This window comes from Balearica regulorum, chromosome 11 (assembly GCF_011004875.1).
Source record: "Balearica regulorum gibbericeps isolate bBalReg1 chromosome 11, bBalReg1.pri, whole genome shotgun sequence".
Lineage (NCBI taxonomy): Eukaryota > Metazoa > Chordata > Aves > Gruiformes > Gruidae > Balearica > Balearica regulorum.
In genome coordinates, this window is record NC_046194.1 from 22863221 (window position 1) to 22881766 (window position 18546).

At 41.7% G+C, this 18546-nt stretch overlaps 1 protein-coding gene and 1 long non-coding RNA gene across 4 annotated transcripts in view; one reads left to right on the top strand and one right to left on the bottom strand.

The window, feature by feature from the left end:
• The window catches only part of C11H8orf48 (chromosome 11 C8orf48 homolog), a 59653-nt gene that overhangs the window by 14648 nt on the left and 26459 nt on the right, over window positions 1-18546 (top strand). For 2 of the 3 annotated variants that reach the window (XM_075763727.1, XM_075763728.1), the window contains exon 7: window positions 303-4498. In XM_075763727.1, coding sequence (XP_075619842.1) covers window positions 303-512 — 210 coding nt within the window. In that variant the 3' untranslated portion in view covers window positions 513-4498. Of the gene's footprint in view, window positions 1-302; window positions 4499-11090; window positions 11166-18546 lie in introns of those variants that run through there. The other variant, XM_075763729.1, reaches the window with a different exon arrangement.
• LOC142603395 (uncharacterized) lies at window positions 4596-16694 on the bottom strand. The gene is made up of 2 exons (XR_012837321.1): window positions 16416-16694; window positions 4596-7991 (listed from the first exon to the last, which is right to left on the bottom strand). It is a non-coding gene; the product is annotated as an uncharacterized LOC142603395 (long non-coding RNA).

Genomic DNA, 18546 nt, shown 5'->3' on the forward strand with positions numbered 1-18546 from the left:
TCACTCCCTGCCTAAGATTTGAGAGCTTCAGTTTCAAGTGAGGCTTCACTTTTTTCCTCGTTTTTCTCCCAACTGCTTTTTCCTTCCCTTCTTTAGGGAAGAAACATGCTTTATGGGGCAGCTCACAGGCTATGCTATTCAACAAAGTTTTTAAACGGGATGCTTTAAAAATCCGGCAAAATTGTGCTGGTGAGTGCTGCTTAACTAGTTGCTTTTGAGGGACTGGTAGACCTGTGATAGAGGAGATGAGAAATGGCAGGAATACAAACCCGAGTCATTTTCATGTTTCCTTTTTATTTCAGGATGTGCTTACACATATAGGAGAAGCAGTCAGAAGCCTTCCCAAACCTTCAGAGGATCCCAGGAACTTATGGCAAAGGCTGAAAGGTCAGAAAATGTACAGCCTGAAAGTAGTAAATATAACTGAAGGACATAAAGAACTGGGAGGGTTTTCTGCGGGCAGTCATGTACTGAATGCCAACGATTGTGGATGTAACCTGTTTTGTCAGTGATGAATCGGGTAGTGGTTTAATATTCTTGCAGGTGGAACCAGATATGCCCAGCATGCTGGCGTCTGGGTTATGATTCAACTCTTCATTCTTCCTAAATGCAAATGTTGCAATATATTGTAATCCAACTATACACATTTCTTAAATTACAGAAGCCAACATTTTCTATTATTAATCTGACAAGAAATAAGTGTTGTTTTTTTGTGGGATTGCTTGTGGGATTTCAGAGCAGTTCTCAGCTGCTGCCATCCGTAAGAAAAATAACTGATTCCGTTTTTTGGGACAGGGAGGTGTAATTACTGGCTTTCAGCTTGGTCTTTGCCCACTGTCTCTTATTAAATTGAAAGTGAGAGCCCCAGGTGGAGGAGAAAAAGAAGGTTGGAAAGTAACTGTAGAAAGGAGGAAAATGAAATGGGGTATTTATAGAACTGAAATAATGAGACTGTAACAGAAATTAATCAGCAAGACTGAGGATGCCAACAGGACAAGAAATGATAATAAATTAATCATAGAACCTATATAGGATAGCTGTCTAGGAAGAGAAAAACAACATAGATTAAAATTGGAATAAGATGCCAGATAATATTTTTGACTGTTTTTTGAGTAGACTGTGGAATTTGTTGTCGTTTTCTGTGATTTTTCAAGATGGCAAAGTCACTCTGTTTCAAAGAATATATCTGGATGAAAGATTGGTGTTCAGTATGCAGCCAAATAAAATGGCTTTATGCTGGGGATCTGAGTGGGTTAGACAATGAAATCATCTTCATTGTAGCCTCAAAAGATGTATGCTGATCTCTGGGAACAAATGCAGCCCACCTTTCTGATTATTGCTGACAGCAGGAGCAAATTGCATCGCTCTTGCAGTGACCTCGTGGCTGCTGGACTTGTGTTAAAGTTACTGACTCTCATCAGTCTCCAGTTTCCTGACTTCCATGCATTTAGATCTCTGAAGGCTCTGGAAATCTTGAAGGAATATCCTTATCTATGAACTCTTACTGAATTCCTGTTACAAAGAAAATAGCATTAAATCTTACTGTTGCATTTTATTTTCCCATTTTGGGACAAGAATATGTATCATTGGTTTCGTATTTTATTTCCATGTAGGTATTTTCTTTTGTATGCTATTTATCATTTATAAGAGTGCTCGAGGGCTGTTCAGCCTCTTGTTTTCGCTTCCCACAAATCAGTGGAAAACCTGAAAAGAAATGCTAGGCTTTAGAGGTAGGCAGGCCCACCTGTGTTAGCAAATATCTGCCTTCTGGTGCTTAAAAACCTGCCTTGAATGATTTCACTGGGAGTTGATCCTGAGTAGGTCAAGCCCCAAGTGAAAACATAATGCAGCCCTAAGCTGTTCAAAGCTAGTTGTCCTTACTGTTTCATCGGCAGTTTATTCTGGTTTCTTGTTAACAGCAGGTTTAATAGTCCACCAAAAGTATTCCCCTAAGCTTGGCTTTAACTTTTGAATTGTCACTGCAGATTACTACCTATGTAATGAATAAACTGCTGCTTGTTTCTGCCCATTACTCTCTAATCCTTAGAAATGTTCAAATCCCTTAAATCTCCTACCTTCCAATCTATAAACCTTTTCTTTTTAGATACTCCATCTCTGTTCCTTATTTGCTTTAGACTACACTCCCTATTTCTCTCGAGTCTTTCCAAGTCTCTCGCAATCTGGTTAACCCTAGGCAAAGGACGCCCCTGAGCCCACGCGAAGTCTGATAAGGGCTGTCAGATACAGAAGTGCTGATTGGGAATTGAATCCTTTGAAAATGTAATTTTGTTGTTATTGCCAATGAACACAGCTTTCAGCCCTTACAAAAACGCAGCAATTGAGTTCCAGGACTCTAAATATAGATTGATTATTTTTATAAGTAAAAGAAGACATTTTGGTATTTTTGCTTTCAGTACATAGATGCTTTCTAGAAATACTGAAATATTTCTTTGCAACTGTGAGCTATTTGGGTTAGGCATCTGACAGTGTTTTTCTGTGAAACGATTCATACAGCACTGTGGCTGTACAGTTCTTGTTTGTTTGCATAAATGTTACAAAGACAATTCAGATAGCTCCTCTGAAAAATCAAAGCATGTTTTGCTTATGTCTGTGGCATGCATTTTCCTACTGCTCACTACAGTTCTTTCATTTTTTTTTAATCAAGAATGACTCTGAGATCTGAGTGTTTGCCTTCTGTTTTCTTGTAGCAGCTATTAGGGATGTACAATGGAATGAATGATCTGAGTCTCTAAATAATTTATTTCATAATCCTGCAGTGTTTGAGACTAGAGATCCAAAAATTCTGACATGGAGGATGTAGGGGGAAAAAAAAAGTAGATCATGTTTCTTCCTTTCCCCCCCTCACAGGGAGGAGCTTCTCCCCCCTTCCTCAGCAGTAGATTTTTCTTTTGATCCAAAGAAATGCTCTAAAACTGTGTTCAAGAAATATGTATTCATCTGCTCCCTTGTTTGTACTTGCTGGAGCGTAACAGGAGTGAGGTGGATCAAGGGTGATTCATATGGTAAGCAGCTGTAGTACTGAAACAAATCAATCTGCCTGTTAAAAGTACTTTGGAGCTCTTGCTTTCTAGCTTTCATGCTACACAGAGTTGCATTATTTAATCTTCTGAATGATTTGTGATGTAGTAGAGTTTATTGCTCTGAACTTTGTACAAATACAGAAGTTTTTTTCATATATACAGTGGTTTATATTGTGTGTATGCTGATAACTGGTTTTGTGCGCTTATACTTTATAACTGACCCGTTGGATACATTCCTCAAATTATCATTAAAATCAATTTCCTGTGAACTGCAGCAATGTAATTTCCGCTTTCATTTGCCCTAGCTTTATCTATAAAACAAAAGTTAACCTGGCTTCCAGGCTCAGTCATTCCTTAGCCTTGTTTCTAACCATCTGTTGGGCCATGGAAGTTGGAAGTTTATCCTAGAGGAGAAACAAATACCACCTCATTCACAGTAGGCTGCTAGCACACGTTGGAGTGAGAATAAAGTTTTAGTGCGAGTAACTTGCTTGGGTGTGAACTGGAAACAAAGGTAAACACGTTTGAATACTGATTTCCAGCTCCTTGTGAAAGATGTAGTCACAGAGTGGCGGAGGTTGGAAGGGACCTCTGGAGGTTGTCTTGTCCAACCCCCTGCTCGAGCAAGGTCACCTAGAGCCAGCTGGGACCTGGTCCCACTGGTCCGGAAATCCTTACATTAATCTGGAACCTTTTCTCTGAAGCTACACTTAAATCTGAAGTGCTTCAGGCCCCCTTGGGCCCACTGCCTTTTCATAAATCCATCTCCTAGTCCTGGTTTTGTTGTGTGGCAAGAGTCAGTTGTTTGTTCTTTTGTTGTGGGTTTTTTTTTTTTTTTTTACCATAGCCAGTTTGATCAGCTTCCAAGAAGAGGAGCTGAACCCATTTATTTGTATTGAGGGCTTGACAAAGCTTTGAACTGGTGGCACAGAGGAGGAGGTTTTGCTGCTGGAAGGCTTCACGTTCCCCTGCGAAATTGTTAGCTGACACAGCGTCCAGATTCTTCTTCAGTAAAAACCTGAATTGTAGCTTTCAGTGCAGTTATTCCAAATCATACATACATACTCAGCAAGAGCTGGACTGCTTCCAGTTAGGTATTTTTAAAGTATTTTGAAATATACTTGCATTCTTCAAATTGTAATTTTATTACCAGTCTGATTTTCAGAGAATGACTTTTATTGTCTCCACTCAGTAAGAGCTAACCTGGACACTACATGCAAAATGTTACTGCCTGCAACAAGTTGATATTCTAAATGTCAATTGTTTAAAAAATGTTTTTTTTAAATTCTGTGAATACATATATTAATCTTATGAATGCTACGCTTGCGTTGTTTTTGTGCAGCTAGTTAACTGTTCCTTTTTCCTCTACACTCAATTCTGAAGATCTTTGCCAGCACTGACAGCAGCGTGGTCTGTATGGGGGAGGCTGGGAAATGAGGGGGAATGTACACCTTCTGTCAGTAAGGTACTGCGTCCTCTACCTTTCAAAGTACCTATAGAATTGATCAGGGCACCTTAAAAAAAAAAAAAAAAAAGATTTTCCAGCTTCTGGGCATGGATATTCACTGCTTATTTATTTATTTTCTAATAAAATAGTACTGTTTGTTCTCACATAGACTAGTGTGTATGATCCATAAATATGTTTGTAAAATATATCTGTAGCATGTAACAGAATCCTTTAGGATATTCTGTGAAAATTCATATTTTTAGTTGATAGCACTTTAAGAACATTTACATCCTTCATCTTGACATTTTTAAATAGAACATTTTTTTCCTACAGAAGTAAGTTTACAGCATCATCACAGTATTATAGCTTGTTTAAAAATACATACAGCATTAATGGTAATTGCAAGCAAGCTATATACTTGAGCAGGGTTTTTGTTTGTAATTTTACATGTTTTCTACTTTTTAAAACAACTACGTATATTAATATTACATCCATCACTTTGTTAGAAAATATTACTTATATGCTACTCACAATAGATCTGTCATTTTTCTGTGACATAAGATTACAGGCTATGAAAATAGAAACACACCATTGTAGTTGGTTTAAAAATAATTAACAAGCCTAGTTAAAAAAAGCGCATTAGGCTTGCTCTTTCCTTGGTAAGTGGGGTCCCACTAACGTTGGATGTCCTTAATCCACTTATGGTTGGAATGCCACTAGCACCTCTCGGCACTGAACCTTACGTGAAAGAAATACTGACTTACCACCCCCTAACAAGTTTAGGGCTGGGTCCCGCGTGTTTTCTGCCTGGAACTGTTGCTGAAGACATGAAGAGCTCTTCAGCTACGGGCTTTCAGGACCAGGCTGCTACTGCTGAGTATCTGTGAATCTGATTTACTTAAGACTCCCAATTGGATTTCAAAATCTTCAGCCAGATGATTAGATCAGTGCAAGACAACACAGCTCCGCTGATTTTTATCGGCTGTGTTGGTTTGCATTAACTAAAATTTGATCCTTTGCCTTCCACAGGCCAGTGGATTTTTTGAAAGAGTGCGAGCAACAGATTTAAGTTTACTGTTTTAGTAATACAATAGAGATTAAAAATACATGATTGCGTTGGTTTTACTTTGCACAAATGAGACTAAATATATAAATATATATATGTATAATAAAGCTGTAAGAAATCTCCAAACTGCTAACAACTCTTATAAATGAGATAAAACAAGGATATATTTGCTTGGAAATTTCATAGTTGCCATTCTTTTAGTATTTTCATTTTCAGGTAACACAAGAATATTTCATGGTGGATCTTTTTTTTTTATGAAACGAGTCCAGACGTGCTTTGAAAAATGCTCTTTTCGTGGTCTTTCTGATACTCCTCTTGTGCTTTCTGCAGTTTTTTACCTCTCAGTTTCCACTTGTGAAAACAGTAGGTTACTAGAGATGTCATTATCAAAGAAAAAATAATAATCAGCACTATTATCAGTGCAATAGTGGATGAGAGGGACCCCTCGAGCTGCTTAGTTTCACTGTCTCTGGTTGTGTTCAGTTTAGCAAAGTTTTCATAGTCTGTTGAGGCCAAAAGTGCAGGTACGGGAACTTCTTTGAACTTGGGCCTCATTGGGATTCAGTAGTTGTTCTCACTCGGTCAAAATTTCTGAAGAAGCAAAGGACTATGATTCCCTTGTCACCTGTGTCATTCGTAAGACAGTTTTCTCCTCGGGTTCTCCAGGCATAGATGAGGCTCAGCAGCTTGCTTTGTTTATGAGGCCAGGGAGCACAGGAGTAACGGTGTGTGTCACAAAGTTTACAGCACAGGTCATCTATATCCCAAGTTGTATAAGTCAGAAATGTGTGTGCACTGTTGTCGTCTCTATCAAGGGGTGGGGGAAAGCAGCTTCGCTGACTGCCACTTTGTGATTCTTTGTTTTCTTGAAGAGATAATTGAAGAAAATTGAATCAATTTTCCAGTAACATTGTGATGGCAAGGCTTATCCTCAGGCTTAAAAGAAAAACAAGCACTGCAACAAGTGTAGTTTATATCTTACGAATTTGTTCAGTGAGAGGTTTTTTTTCTTCCCCCAAATATTCCCAAAAGAGTGAAATCAAAGGCGTATTTTTTTGCTGAGGGGCAGGCTTGGTTTTGCTAACGTCGTAGGCATTGACAAAATCAGCTACAAATCAGGAGCTCTCATGTTAATGAAGGGTTGTTATTTTCCCCTCTTCTTTGATATTTGCTCTCAGACTTGGCTTGTCTGGAGAGGATTTTGATTTGGGGTTTTTTTGTCCGTGTTATACTGGAGCTTAGGAGATGTCCTCACTGATTGCAAATCTGGAATCTGGAAAAATGACCTAGGTGAAAAATGACACAGGATTATATGAGAGGTGAGCCCCCCTGAAGGCAGTGAGCTGTAATCTAGAATTTAAAAACCTTACTCTTTCATAATTCTGACAGAATTTCACATACGTTTAAGTCATTTGGCTTCGATACACGCTGTGTGTGACAAATGCTAAAAAATTTACTCATCTGAGCAGTCCTGAAGTTAAGGGCTGGTCTGGAGAAGGCAAAGAGCTGGTCTGCCCTCGCCATCCCTCCCCTGTTCCAGATCTCATCCTAGCTCAGTCTGATGAGGAGCAAGGCTGGTCTGCTCTTACTGATTTCTGCTCCACTCAGGACAGTAGGATTTGGCCCTGGGATATTTTACTTTAAGGAGTTGCAAGCACTTTCAGAGCTATTTATTTCAAGTAACAGATTGTTCTAAACCCCCTCCACCCTACTCCCAAATGCTTTAAGGCCAAAATTAGGTTTCGGAGATCTTGCAGCATAACTGTTTGTTCGGAGATGCTCTGATAGGATGCAATTGTAATTCGTCCTCTTTATAGAAATCTGTGGTTCATCCCACTCAGGCTAGCAGAGAACTGAGGGTCTCTCTTACTAATTAACAGCACATTCTTGTTTGTAATAAAGACTGTTTACTATAGATTAGCATTCTGTTGATGTTAAAAGATGTAAATGAGCAGTTCTTGCCAGTTTGGAACAATATGTTCACATAGTCAAAAATAAATGTTGATTTTAAAGAAAGTTTAAAAGCCGGATTTTACTGCAGTTTAGGACAAAAAAAAAAAAAAACCAAAATGTGTTTGTAAAGCTGATTGAAAGTTCATTTCACATAAGGGAACAAGTGCAACATACCACATCTTTGATGAATGTCTACATGTTGCACTACTGGCAAGTCGTATATCAGGAGGTTATGACAATAGAATATTTTAGTGCTACTTGGCTACGTATTCAACATCTTTTTCAAGTAGCCTAAAGAAAGAAACTGCAATGAAAGAGCTTAAGAAACTGAGAAATGCCCTTCTGATTTATGGAGTAGCTAAGTGTCCACCACCCATGTGAAAGTTCAGGAGGGTGGAATGTCTCAGCACTAATGAAAATCAGATCTTGTCATACTTGCCTGAGCCTGTATCTCATCTCATCTGTATCCACAGCTATCAGATTCCTATGGAGAATATAAAATATAAAATCATTAGGCATCTGGTGCTGTACAGTACTGTTCCAAGAAGGCAAGTGGATGTTATTTGTAATTCCATTGCACCATCAGTTCAGGTATGTGTATTTTCAAAACCAAAACAGGAATGCTTTTAAAAACTGAAGTCTGCAAAGTACTGCTTGTGCTTCAGCTGCATTTTGGGAGGATGAGAGTGCTTTTTTGGACAAATCCCTGCCCTTCAAAACAATGTCTGAGGATTCCGTCTGTGGCTCTGCTGCAGCCTCTTGAATGACTCTGACGAAACCACTCAGTGTCTGCGGGTAATACAGCAATGCTACCACCTCTTTCTAGTTTGCCTTGCTTTTAACCTTCTCGAGGGCAAAGAATGCTTCTTCCTCTTGCTTGTGGATGAGTTGGTGAACCAGGTTGGCAAGCAAAGGGTGCAGGGTGATGTGGATCAGAAAAGCCTCAAGAATTACAAAATTTGGCTGAAGGGGGCTTGCCTCAAGTGTCTGCACAGAAATAAGCAAGTGCCAAGAAGAAAGCTTTATGGGAGAAGCTCTTGTTTTTTCCTGGGAATCAAGATGACCAGGTGTCAATCTGAAGTGCCTGTACGCTAACGCATGGGATCACAGACACGGCTCATGCAAGCAGAGTGCTGCCATGGAAGCTCAGGAGAGCAGCCCTTGGCCTTTTCAGGGACCAGCGTGGAAGACTCTCATGTAGGAGGCTCTTGGAGAGAAGTGTGGTCCAGGAGATCTGGTTGCTTTCCAAGGATCATCTCCTCCAAACTCAGGAATGGTCCATGCCAGTGTGCAGGAAATCAAATGATGGTGGCAGGAGGTCTGCAGGAGGGAACGAGGAGCTCCTGACAGAAGTCAAACGAAGGAAGCATGGAGGAGGTAGAAGCAGGGACAGGTGACCCAGGAGGAGTAGAGTGACACTGTCCAAGCATGCAGGGATGGGGTTGGCAAAGCCAGAGCCCATTGGGAGATGAGCCTTGCAAGGAACATAAATGCAACAGGAAGGGCTTCTATAGGTCTGTCTGCAGGAAAGGAAAGGCTAGGGCAAATGTGGACCTGAATGGGGCAGGGGACGTGATGACCAAGGACACAGAAGAGGCCAAAGTGCTCAGTACCTTCTTCACTTCAGTCTTTACTGTTCAGATTTGCCCTCAGCAATCCCGGCCCCCTAAGATCAGTAGAAAAGTGTGGCAGTGAAGATTTACCCTTGATATGAGAGTCTCGAGTTAGGGAATACTTAAAGAAACAACTGAATGTTCACAAGCCCATGGGACCTGTTGGGATACACCTGTGAAGTGCTGAGGAACCTGGATGGTGTCGTTGCAAGGCTGTTCTCAATAAGTTTTTAAGGTCACAGTGACCTGTGGGAGGCTTCAGAGGATTGGAAGCAAATAAATTTCATTCCTATCAGCTTCACTTTGGTCCCTTGGGAAGATAACATACCAAATTTTGGAAACCATTTCCAAACATAGTAAGGACAAAAGGTAATTGGGTGTAGTCAGCAGGGGTATACGTGAGGGAAAATAACCTTGACCAACCTGGTAGCCTTCTACGTGAAATGATTAGCCCAGTGGATGAAGGAGAGCAGTGGATGTTGTTTATCTTGACTTTGGAGAGGCTTTTTACACTGTCTCACAGACCGTTTCATAGACAAACTGATGAAATACAGACTGGATAAATGGACAGTGAGGTGGATTTAAAACTGGCTGAGCTGCTGGTCTCGAAAGGGTGAGATCAGCAGCACAAAGTCCACTTGGAGGCAAGTCAGTGGTGGAGTACCCTAGGGGTTGATGTTGGGACCAGTGCTGTTCAGTATCGTCATTGATGACTTAGATGGTGAGATAGAGCGCACGCTCAGCAGGTCTGCAAATGATACAAAACTAGAAGGAGTGGCTGTTAAACCAGATAGTTGTGCTGTCATTCAGAGGGGCTTCAGCAGGCTGGAGAAGTGGACAGACAGGAACCTCATGGAGTTCAACCAGGGGAAATGCGAAGACCTGCCCCAGAGAGGAACAACTCGTGCACAAGTACATGCTGGGCATCAACTGTCTGGAAAGCAGCTTTGCAGAAAAGGAGCTGGGGGTCCTGGTGGACACCAAGCTGAACTTGAGGCAGCAGTGTGGTCCTGTGGTAAAGTCCAGTGCCAGCCTCGCCTGCAGTACAGTGTTGTCAGCAAGTTGAGGGAAGTGATTATTCACCTCTACTCAGCACTGGTGAGACCACAGTAGGGGTAGAGGTAAAGGTCTTGGCATCAACTCGTATTGCAACGTCCTACTGAGATTTCAGTTTTGGAGAGTTGGACCTCTAGCACTCTGCTTAAATTTCAAGACGACTGTTCATGTTACCTGTAATCATGGGATTAAATACACACGTGTACACACACAAAGCACACGTTTCAAGTTGAGTCAGGTTCCATCAGCTAAAGATTCAATGTCAACACATTCTCATGAGGAAACTTTCCATTAAAAAACCCCAAAACATTCTTCATTGTCCATGTCCTAATTTAATTCAAACAGTAAAGAATAAATTATTCTTACATTGTTTTGTTGTTTTTGTGTGAGTCATAAGCCTTCAGTGTATTTTGTCTGAGCATTATGAACATGCAAACTAGTATCTCAGGACTGTGCACATTTAATTCCCATTAACATTTAATAAAATATATTAGAAAGGTTCAGGTATTTACGAAAATAATTTGATTTTTTTTTTTTGAGGGGTATGGAAATACTGATTTATTGGAAGAAATCATATTAGAATACCCATAAGCTGAATACATTTCTAAACCTTTTAATGAAATAGTAACATTTTACTTTGATACTTACATAAGCACAGACTATCGATGTAGTACATGTCCTTGCCTAGAGATGGACTTTGCTACCATGGCTTGTGTTTTCATATCTGTCTGTTTTAGCAAGCTAATGACATCATCAGTGTTGTTTTAAAAAGAGTAATGATGATTTGCATTGAATCCTTAAACAAACAAACAAAAAGCCTGGGTGGGAGGCCAGACTTGTACAAAGTTTTAATTGGCTATGGTTTGGGGTTTTTTATTGTTAAGATAACTCTCTTTTCTGCTTCTGTGTTTCAGTTAAAGGAAAGATCGAGTTCGGTGAATGTCTGAAATCTTCAGCTTCAGTGGAAGGGTGAAGGCCAGAAATTACACGTGAGCTACTGCAATTTTGTTGTTTTAGTAAGAAGCTGATTGTACGTACCTGACCTTTAGGCTAACTCAAACTTGCTTTGACTTCCTGATGATATCGATTGAGTGGTTGATAAGGACATATAAACCAGCAGCAAGTGAGGAAAATGTATAATACTGTTCTCAAATGAACACAAAAACATCTTTCCAAAGTAAAGATGACTGACCTGAAACTATAAACCTGCTCCTTTATAAATTAATATAAAAACCTCTTTGATTTCATTAGTAGGAGAATCTGTAGTTTCTGTCTTTGTGTGTGTCTCTCTCACGTACTCATCCATGCATACACTCTGCATTTTCCAATATTGAATTACTTCTAGTGTTTATATAATCTTTTTTATATATATGTATATATAGGCTTTTTAATATAGTTTCAGGCTGGCTTGCTTGCTTTCTGCCTTCAGCTTGCTTGTAAATTCCCCTGCTGCCTTTCAAATTGTCTCTTCCATTTTTATTGCATTATGGAAGAATGTGCTTCCTTTCTCTAAATTTGCATCTTTTTGATGTAAAAACATTTGTATGAAATGTATCCATCATGTTGTAAACCTGATATGTAAATGATTCTTTTCTCCTCCTCCAGAGCTAGTGTAGCAAGACAGCTACTAATACACTCGTGCACAAAATTGCAGATGAAAGCCAGAGTGGGAGTGAGAGCAACTGAAAAGTGGGGACAAGGAAGGAGGGAGGGAAAGGAGGAAGGAATGGGAGAAGGAGCGAAGGCAGGAAAGGCTTCAAAAAGCGTGCAGTGAGGTGTTTTGTCCTTGCTACTGATTTTTCATTGCATCTTCTATAAACTCACATGTAAGAACAAAGGGCCGGATTTTAGGAGTATTTTAAATATGTACATAAGACCACCCTTGCCATTTTCAAAATCCGTATGTGTACTAGTACACATCTGTCTCTATCTTTGGATGCTTAAAATACTTTTGGAAATCTTAAGATTTCAAGTCTGCAAAGGGCTGATCAGCTTTTAGCTGAGAGCCAGCTGGCTTCATACCTTCCAGTAGGTTCTGTGCGCTTTGGGGCTGTCGGCTTAAATAATAAACATGGAATTGTTCCAGAACAACTTTGTATGTTTGAAGTGTCACTGGGTTTGTAGGTGTTAAACCCTGGATTTATCTGAGAAGTCCTAAAATCAAACAACCTCTTTATGTCTTTGCCTTCGGTATTGTTAATCTCAAAACAAAAATAGAAAAAATTATCTATATTAGATTTTTACACGTCGTCATCTGTAGAAAGTTCATTTGCATAAAACGCTTGCAATTACCTCCAGTGATGTAACTGGCAACTTAGATAAAGATTTAAGCAAGTCAATCTTTTAATTATGTGTACAAAGTTCTTGCCCTAGTCTCTTGGAATGCTTTACACTATTTTTATCTTAGTGAGCAAGAAAACTCTGCTTTTAGCAGTTGTTCAGCCTTTTTGTTGTACTTGAGGTTTTCTCCTCCCTTATGCAAGAAGAGGAGAAGACTGCAAGTTTTGGAAGCACTTGTAATAACTCACTCCCAGCATCAGTCAGATCTGTAAGCCAAGAGCAAGTTCAGCCTTGTTCCTATAAAAGGAACAATATCCAGTGGGATCCCGATTCTCCTTAATGCTGCAATGGGCTTGGATAACTTTGCGGGACGGTCTGTGTATGACAAAAGTGAGTAATTTTAGAGCAGAACCTGATACCATCTTATTTCTGTGTTGAGAGATGCTGAGAAAAACAGCTTCCCTCGATTCGGGTGGAAGTTGCAGGCTGTGCCACTGCTGGGACATCTGCTTTTATGTTCCAGAAGAACTCGTGTGGGCAGGTGTCTGTGCTTAGCGTGGACCGTAAATATAACATACTATTTTCCTGGGCATTTGCTTTATAGAGAACCCATATGGAGCTAATTCTGGGTTTTAAGGTTTTAATTTTAATTAAGTAATCCCTGAAGCATAGAGCAATTGAAGCAACAGACCTGTTGTGTTGTAGATTAAGACTCTCTCTGAAACTGATATTCATCCCACGGATTTTATTGATGACTTCTCATGATAGTATAAATGTTAGTTTGGTGTAACTGTGATGTGATAAAGACCGGCAGCTTTTCAGGTGTGATTATACCCTTCTTGTAACTGCATGTTTTGGCAAATCCTATCTTTTGCCTGTGCAAAGTCCAAATCCTTATGGAAGTTGCTGGTGCCTGTTACCAGCAACAAACTACACATAACTCATGTTATAGACTGAACACTTGACAAATTCCCTCCTTAAACCAGTGTTGCTAAAATGTACCTGGGATAGATATTTTAGCCTTCTTGTCTGTCTAGTGGTGCGAAGAAAGTTTATCATCCTGATCAGTGAAATCCTTGTACGACATCTTTTGGGGTAGCTTTGAAACCGTATATAAAATGCTCCCAGTTGGTGTGCTGACTGAGGCTGAGGCGTGCTGTAATAAAACACGTTAGGAAGAGACGTTGAGTCTTATTCCTTTCAGTGCTCATATTTTGGGAAGAGTTTGGATTTTTCCCACTTTTAAACTTGGAAAACAGTGCTGTATCGCAGTGTGTTCTCTAAACAGTTGAACAGATCCGTTCCTTCAGGATGTTCACTTCGAAATAGGCTTCACTGCATCTTAAAAACTACATCGAGATTGTTTTTGTCAAAACAGCACCCAATACTCCTCTCTTTGGAGGGTGGATTTTCCTGATAAGTCACTCTTTGTTTTTCCTACCAAAGGAACAATCTTATATCATCAGCCAAAAAATGTACGTTGTAAAATGTGGATTCTTTTTTCTCTTTGAAATTGTCTTTCGTGGTTAACTTTTTGCTAATTTAGTTCATTTCTTTTGCACAACGTTCTATGCTGTTCTTCCCACACACCTTTCAAAACCAGGGGCAATTACATCCTGTGATTACAGAGGCAGCCTGTGAATTTTTCCATTAGTCTATATTTTAAATGTTATTCTGTGAAAACACAAGTCCTGGGGTGCAAACAATTCCTTAGCCTACACTGATGCTTAAACTTGCTCACTGATTTTGTTTTCCATTTGCCTGTTTGTAGGATCAGTTTGTCCTAATGCTCTGTGTTAACATGGGTTTTTTTGAGTCAGAACAAGTACTTACCAGTCCAGGTACAAGTAGATGGTTAATTGTTCTCTTGAGTTACAGGATAAACAAAAACCAAAAACTGTTTAGAGCTGAATTCAAATGAACAAACCCAAACCCTAAGAATCTTCATAAAATAAGATCTTAAGACAATCAGTGGCCTTCTCATTAAATTCAGATTTTCTTTGCAGGTGAAGGAGGATTCTGATTCTGGGCTAATTGGTTGTGAAAGGGATATGAACAAATGAGATCTGCTTTTGTATTCCCCCTCCCTTTTTTTAATCTCTGCTCTTTTTTCTCCTTCCCTACTGCTAGCAAGGAATGTAATTATGGGTGGGATGCTTTGCAGCCTTTCCCTTGGATCTAAAATCTACCAAGACTGAAACTCCCGCAGGGATAACATTTTTTTTAAATGTGCCAAAGAGCAAAAGATTGTTTGAACATTCAAGTATTCATCCAACTCATTTAAAAAGAAAACTCTTCTCCTTCCAGCCAGTGTGCCTGTTCTTGATGAATAGTTAGTCTGGGACTGCAATATATTCCATACTCAGAGAATTTCACCTTTAAAATTGTGCAAGAAAAATAATAAGTTGAAGGGTGGGAGAGAGCAGGGGGCTGAGAGAGGGAGTCATGAATGTCATTTTAGATGCAGCTACTTTATGTCTGTACATCTCTGGAATAAGATCACATTTCTTTCCCCGCAGCATGGACTGGGGACAGTCTCTGTGTAATTTGAGAGTTGTCGGAGAGCAGAAAGCACCCTTCCTTCCTCCTCTCCCAATCTTACAGCCCAGTAGCTTGTCTCTGTACTGGGTAGGACTGGTGTGCAGTAAGCTGCTCCCAGCACTGAGCCTAAAGGAGCAGGCAAGGGGGGAGAAGGCAGTAAAGACTTTCTTTAAGCATTCAGTGCTTACTGGTCAGCATTGGCTTTCCTTTTAGCTCCAAATCACATTCCAAATGGGAAAAGTTATGTGAAATGCATTTGGGATTCGTTAACATGTCAGAGATGGGTGGGTTACATGGCAGATACCTGTGCACCGCTTTAGCCAGGGGTGGAAGGGGATGGGGGGCACATCACCTTCCCCCCTTTGTGGGTTGAGGGTTTCAGCCTTCATGCCTAGGTGGCAAGACAGACTGGCCAGGTGTACGTACGGAGGGGGAGGAAGGGCTGTGCCACTTCTGTGGGTGAACAAAGGGGACGAGTAACACGGGTAACTGGGGGCGGGGGGAGCTTACATGCATGTGGAGCAGCAGGTGGATGGTGTGTGGAAAAGGGTGAGCGGTCCCTGGGGCCCCGGTGGGGTGGAGAGGAAGATGCACATTGTGAGAGAGGAGGAGGAGGAGGAGGGTGTGTTTGTACGGGTGTTGAGCGCACCTTTGAGCTACGACGGAGGATGTTAGGTGTCTTTGTGAGGGGTGGGTGCGTGGTGGGTGTACGCATGGAAAGCTGCTGGTACCCAGGGGAGGACAGTTACGCCTCTAACTAGAGCTGGATAGCCCCAGCGGGGACCAGGAGTGGCCCTGGGTCAGGCTGGGGGCAGCGGGCTGAGCAGTGCAGCCCTGGATGCTGCTCTGCTCCACGCTGTGCCGTGCCAGCCTGCGTGCCGGTACCGCGCTGTGCGGTGCTATGCTGTGCCAGCTCCGCACGCCGGGTATCGTGGTGCCGTGCCGTGCCAACCTTGTGCACCGGGTGTCAGCTGTGCCGTGCCAGCCCCGCGCACCAGGTGCTGCGATGCCAGTGTCATGCCAGCCCCGCGCGCCGGGTACCATGCTGCGTCCCCCGGTTGGGATGCTGCGGAGGGCCGGAGTGGGGTGCAGCGGGAGCTGCCCCCTGAGCTGCGCCCGGTGAGGCTCCCACCTGCCCAGCTGGACAAAGGGCACGTCTGCAGCAGGCAGTTTCCGACGCTTGGGCTTTCTACTGCTGCGCTCTGCGCCCCGCGCCAGGAAAATGAGCTTTCTCGGGAAATCAGCTCATTAGGTAGATTCCCTCTGAAAGGGGCACCCGCGCCCTTTGCATAACGGGGAAGGAAAGGAGGCTTTTGTGTCCGTTTAAAAAATTGCGACTGCTGCCCGCTCCCTCCCTCCACTTTCTAATGAGCCTCCGGTTCCGCACAAAGGATTCATCACAGCCATGCAGTACTCACCTTCTCCGGCCACATCTTCCTCGGCTCGCTGGGCTACTTTCAAAAGGGGAGAGTGATCAGGGGGCGGCAAGGCTGGGAGCCCGTGCTGAAGCCTGACCATGGAGGTAGTCTGAGACCTTGCAAACTGACCAGTCTCGTCCCTCCTTGGTCTTTAAAACCGAGAGGCAGATAGTGCTGAACAGGCGCGTTATTTGTGCTGCAGATGCGGGGAGGGTGGAATAGCTCCGCACACCCGCTACCTCAGCAGCACTCACTGATCCCAGCCAAATTTTTCAACTTTATTTAGAGGGAAGAATAGATCACATGGGGAGCTTCACCAAACTGGGAGGAGCATGTTAGTGCAGAATCAGGTCACTAACATAAAAACCCAGGAGTTAGTCACAGACACAAAGATTAATAGTGTTAGCATAATCCAGGCATAAAAAGCAGGCTGAGACAAAGACAAGAGATGCTTATGGGAGTTAAATGCTTCTGTTTTCTTCCCTTATCTGTGTCATTAAGCAGGGTAATTTCTTGCTCCTTTTATCAGGTGAGTTTTCCTAATTGAGTAAGAAATAGAATGTAAAATAAATGTTTTCAGCTTCCAAGTGCTTTTGAGCACATTCTTCTTGGCTGTCAATCTGGCATTTCTACAGGCTTTTTTTTTTTTTTTTTGTAACATTTCTGAAATGCTGTATATCTCTGTCCTACTGTGTTGTATCGATTCAGTCCCAGAGAAATAGATGCTACAGACCGATTCCAAAACATACACGTGCCCACATAAAATAGTCTAGGTTGAATAATTGCCTTGGACTCCAATCTTTAATTTGCATCTCTTGCTCAGACAAAGGCAAGAATGCTGCTGGCTGATCATTTATTGTCCCGCTTGGCAGAGAAATCAGTATGGAATTAAGTTTCTACAGCACCTTTTTCTGATCTCTGTCTTTCATTCATTAATAGATGGCAAAGCTCCCAACAGGAGCATAGGTAATACAAAACTGTCCCCAAGTGCCGGAGAGCTGATTGCTGCCAGGACCGCAGCATGATTCTTATGACTTTTAATATCTTTGTTTATTTAATCAACTGCACAGTCCAAAAAAACCCGTGATGGATTTAGGTTATTTAGAGGCCAAAACTCAAATGCGGATGCCTAAATATGGGTACCTAAATACATACATATCTTGTGAAGAAGTGGGCCTGACTTTTATAGGTGCTAAGCAACGGTTCTTCTGCATTTCCATCTGCTTTTAAGTCACATCCCACCCTCTGCCACCTTCCTCATGTCCGCACTTTTAAAAAGAAATTAGCTTTGAAAAGTAAAGGAGGCTGTCTCATTCCTTTGCTTACAGAAGCATCCTCCCCAAAAGAAGCTCCATCCTAAAACATGATACCAGATGAAGAAGAAATCAGTAACCAGATGGACCACCACAACGAAGCCAAGAGGCCTGATGTGTCCAGTTTGTATAAAACTACAGAAGAGCTTCTTTGCTGTGCACCCAAAAATGACCGAAGCAGTCATCGAACAAGTTGCCACCTGCCTACAGAGAGACTCTCCTTCTTTCAGTTTGCAGAAGAAATTATCCAGCTTTGGCAGTTAAACGCCAAAACAGTCAAAATGTTAATTGTTGGCAACTTCTTAATGAAGTGCCTCTGGATTAGAGATGATACCAATCAGGACAGCACATCAAGAAAAGCAACCTTCACATTACGTACATTGAAATGTGTCACTCTGAATCCATTGGCGTGCAATGCAGTTCTCTGCTGTGTTATCTGCGGAGTTTACGCTCCTTGCTTTCGTTTCCCTAACCTGGGGTGCAAAGGGGTAACGGGTGCCAATTCCAGGCTCCCTCCTTCCTGCGGGTCTCTCAAAGGAACCGGGGAGTGCAGCTGCTTGCACTGAAGGGGAGAAGAATGGCAATTGCAATCGGTTCTTTTATAGGGCAAATCAATGGAGTGGAGGAAAAAGCACTTTACATCTTTACTACAGTACAGGCAGGCTGAAAACACAGCTAGAATCTCTCCCTGTGCTTTAAGCTTGAAAACAGTGTATTTGTCAGCTAGTCTTAAAGAGAACCTGGGGTTTATTACCTGGACTTTCTGTATAACTTCCATTTCAAGTGTGCGGAGACCTGATTTTCAACAGAGGTGCCTT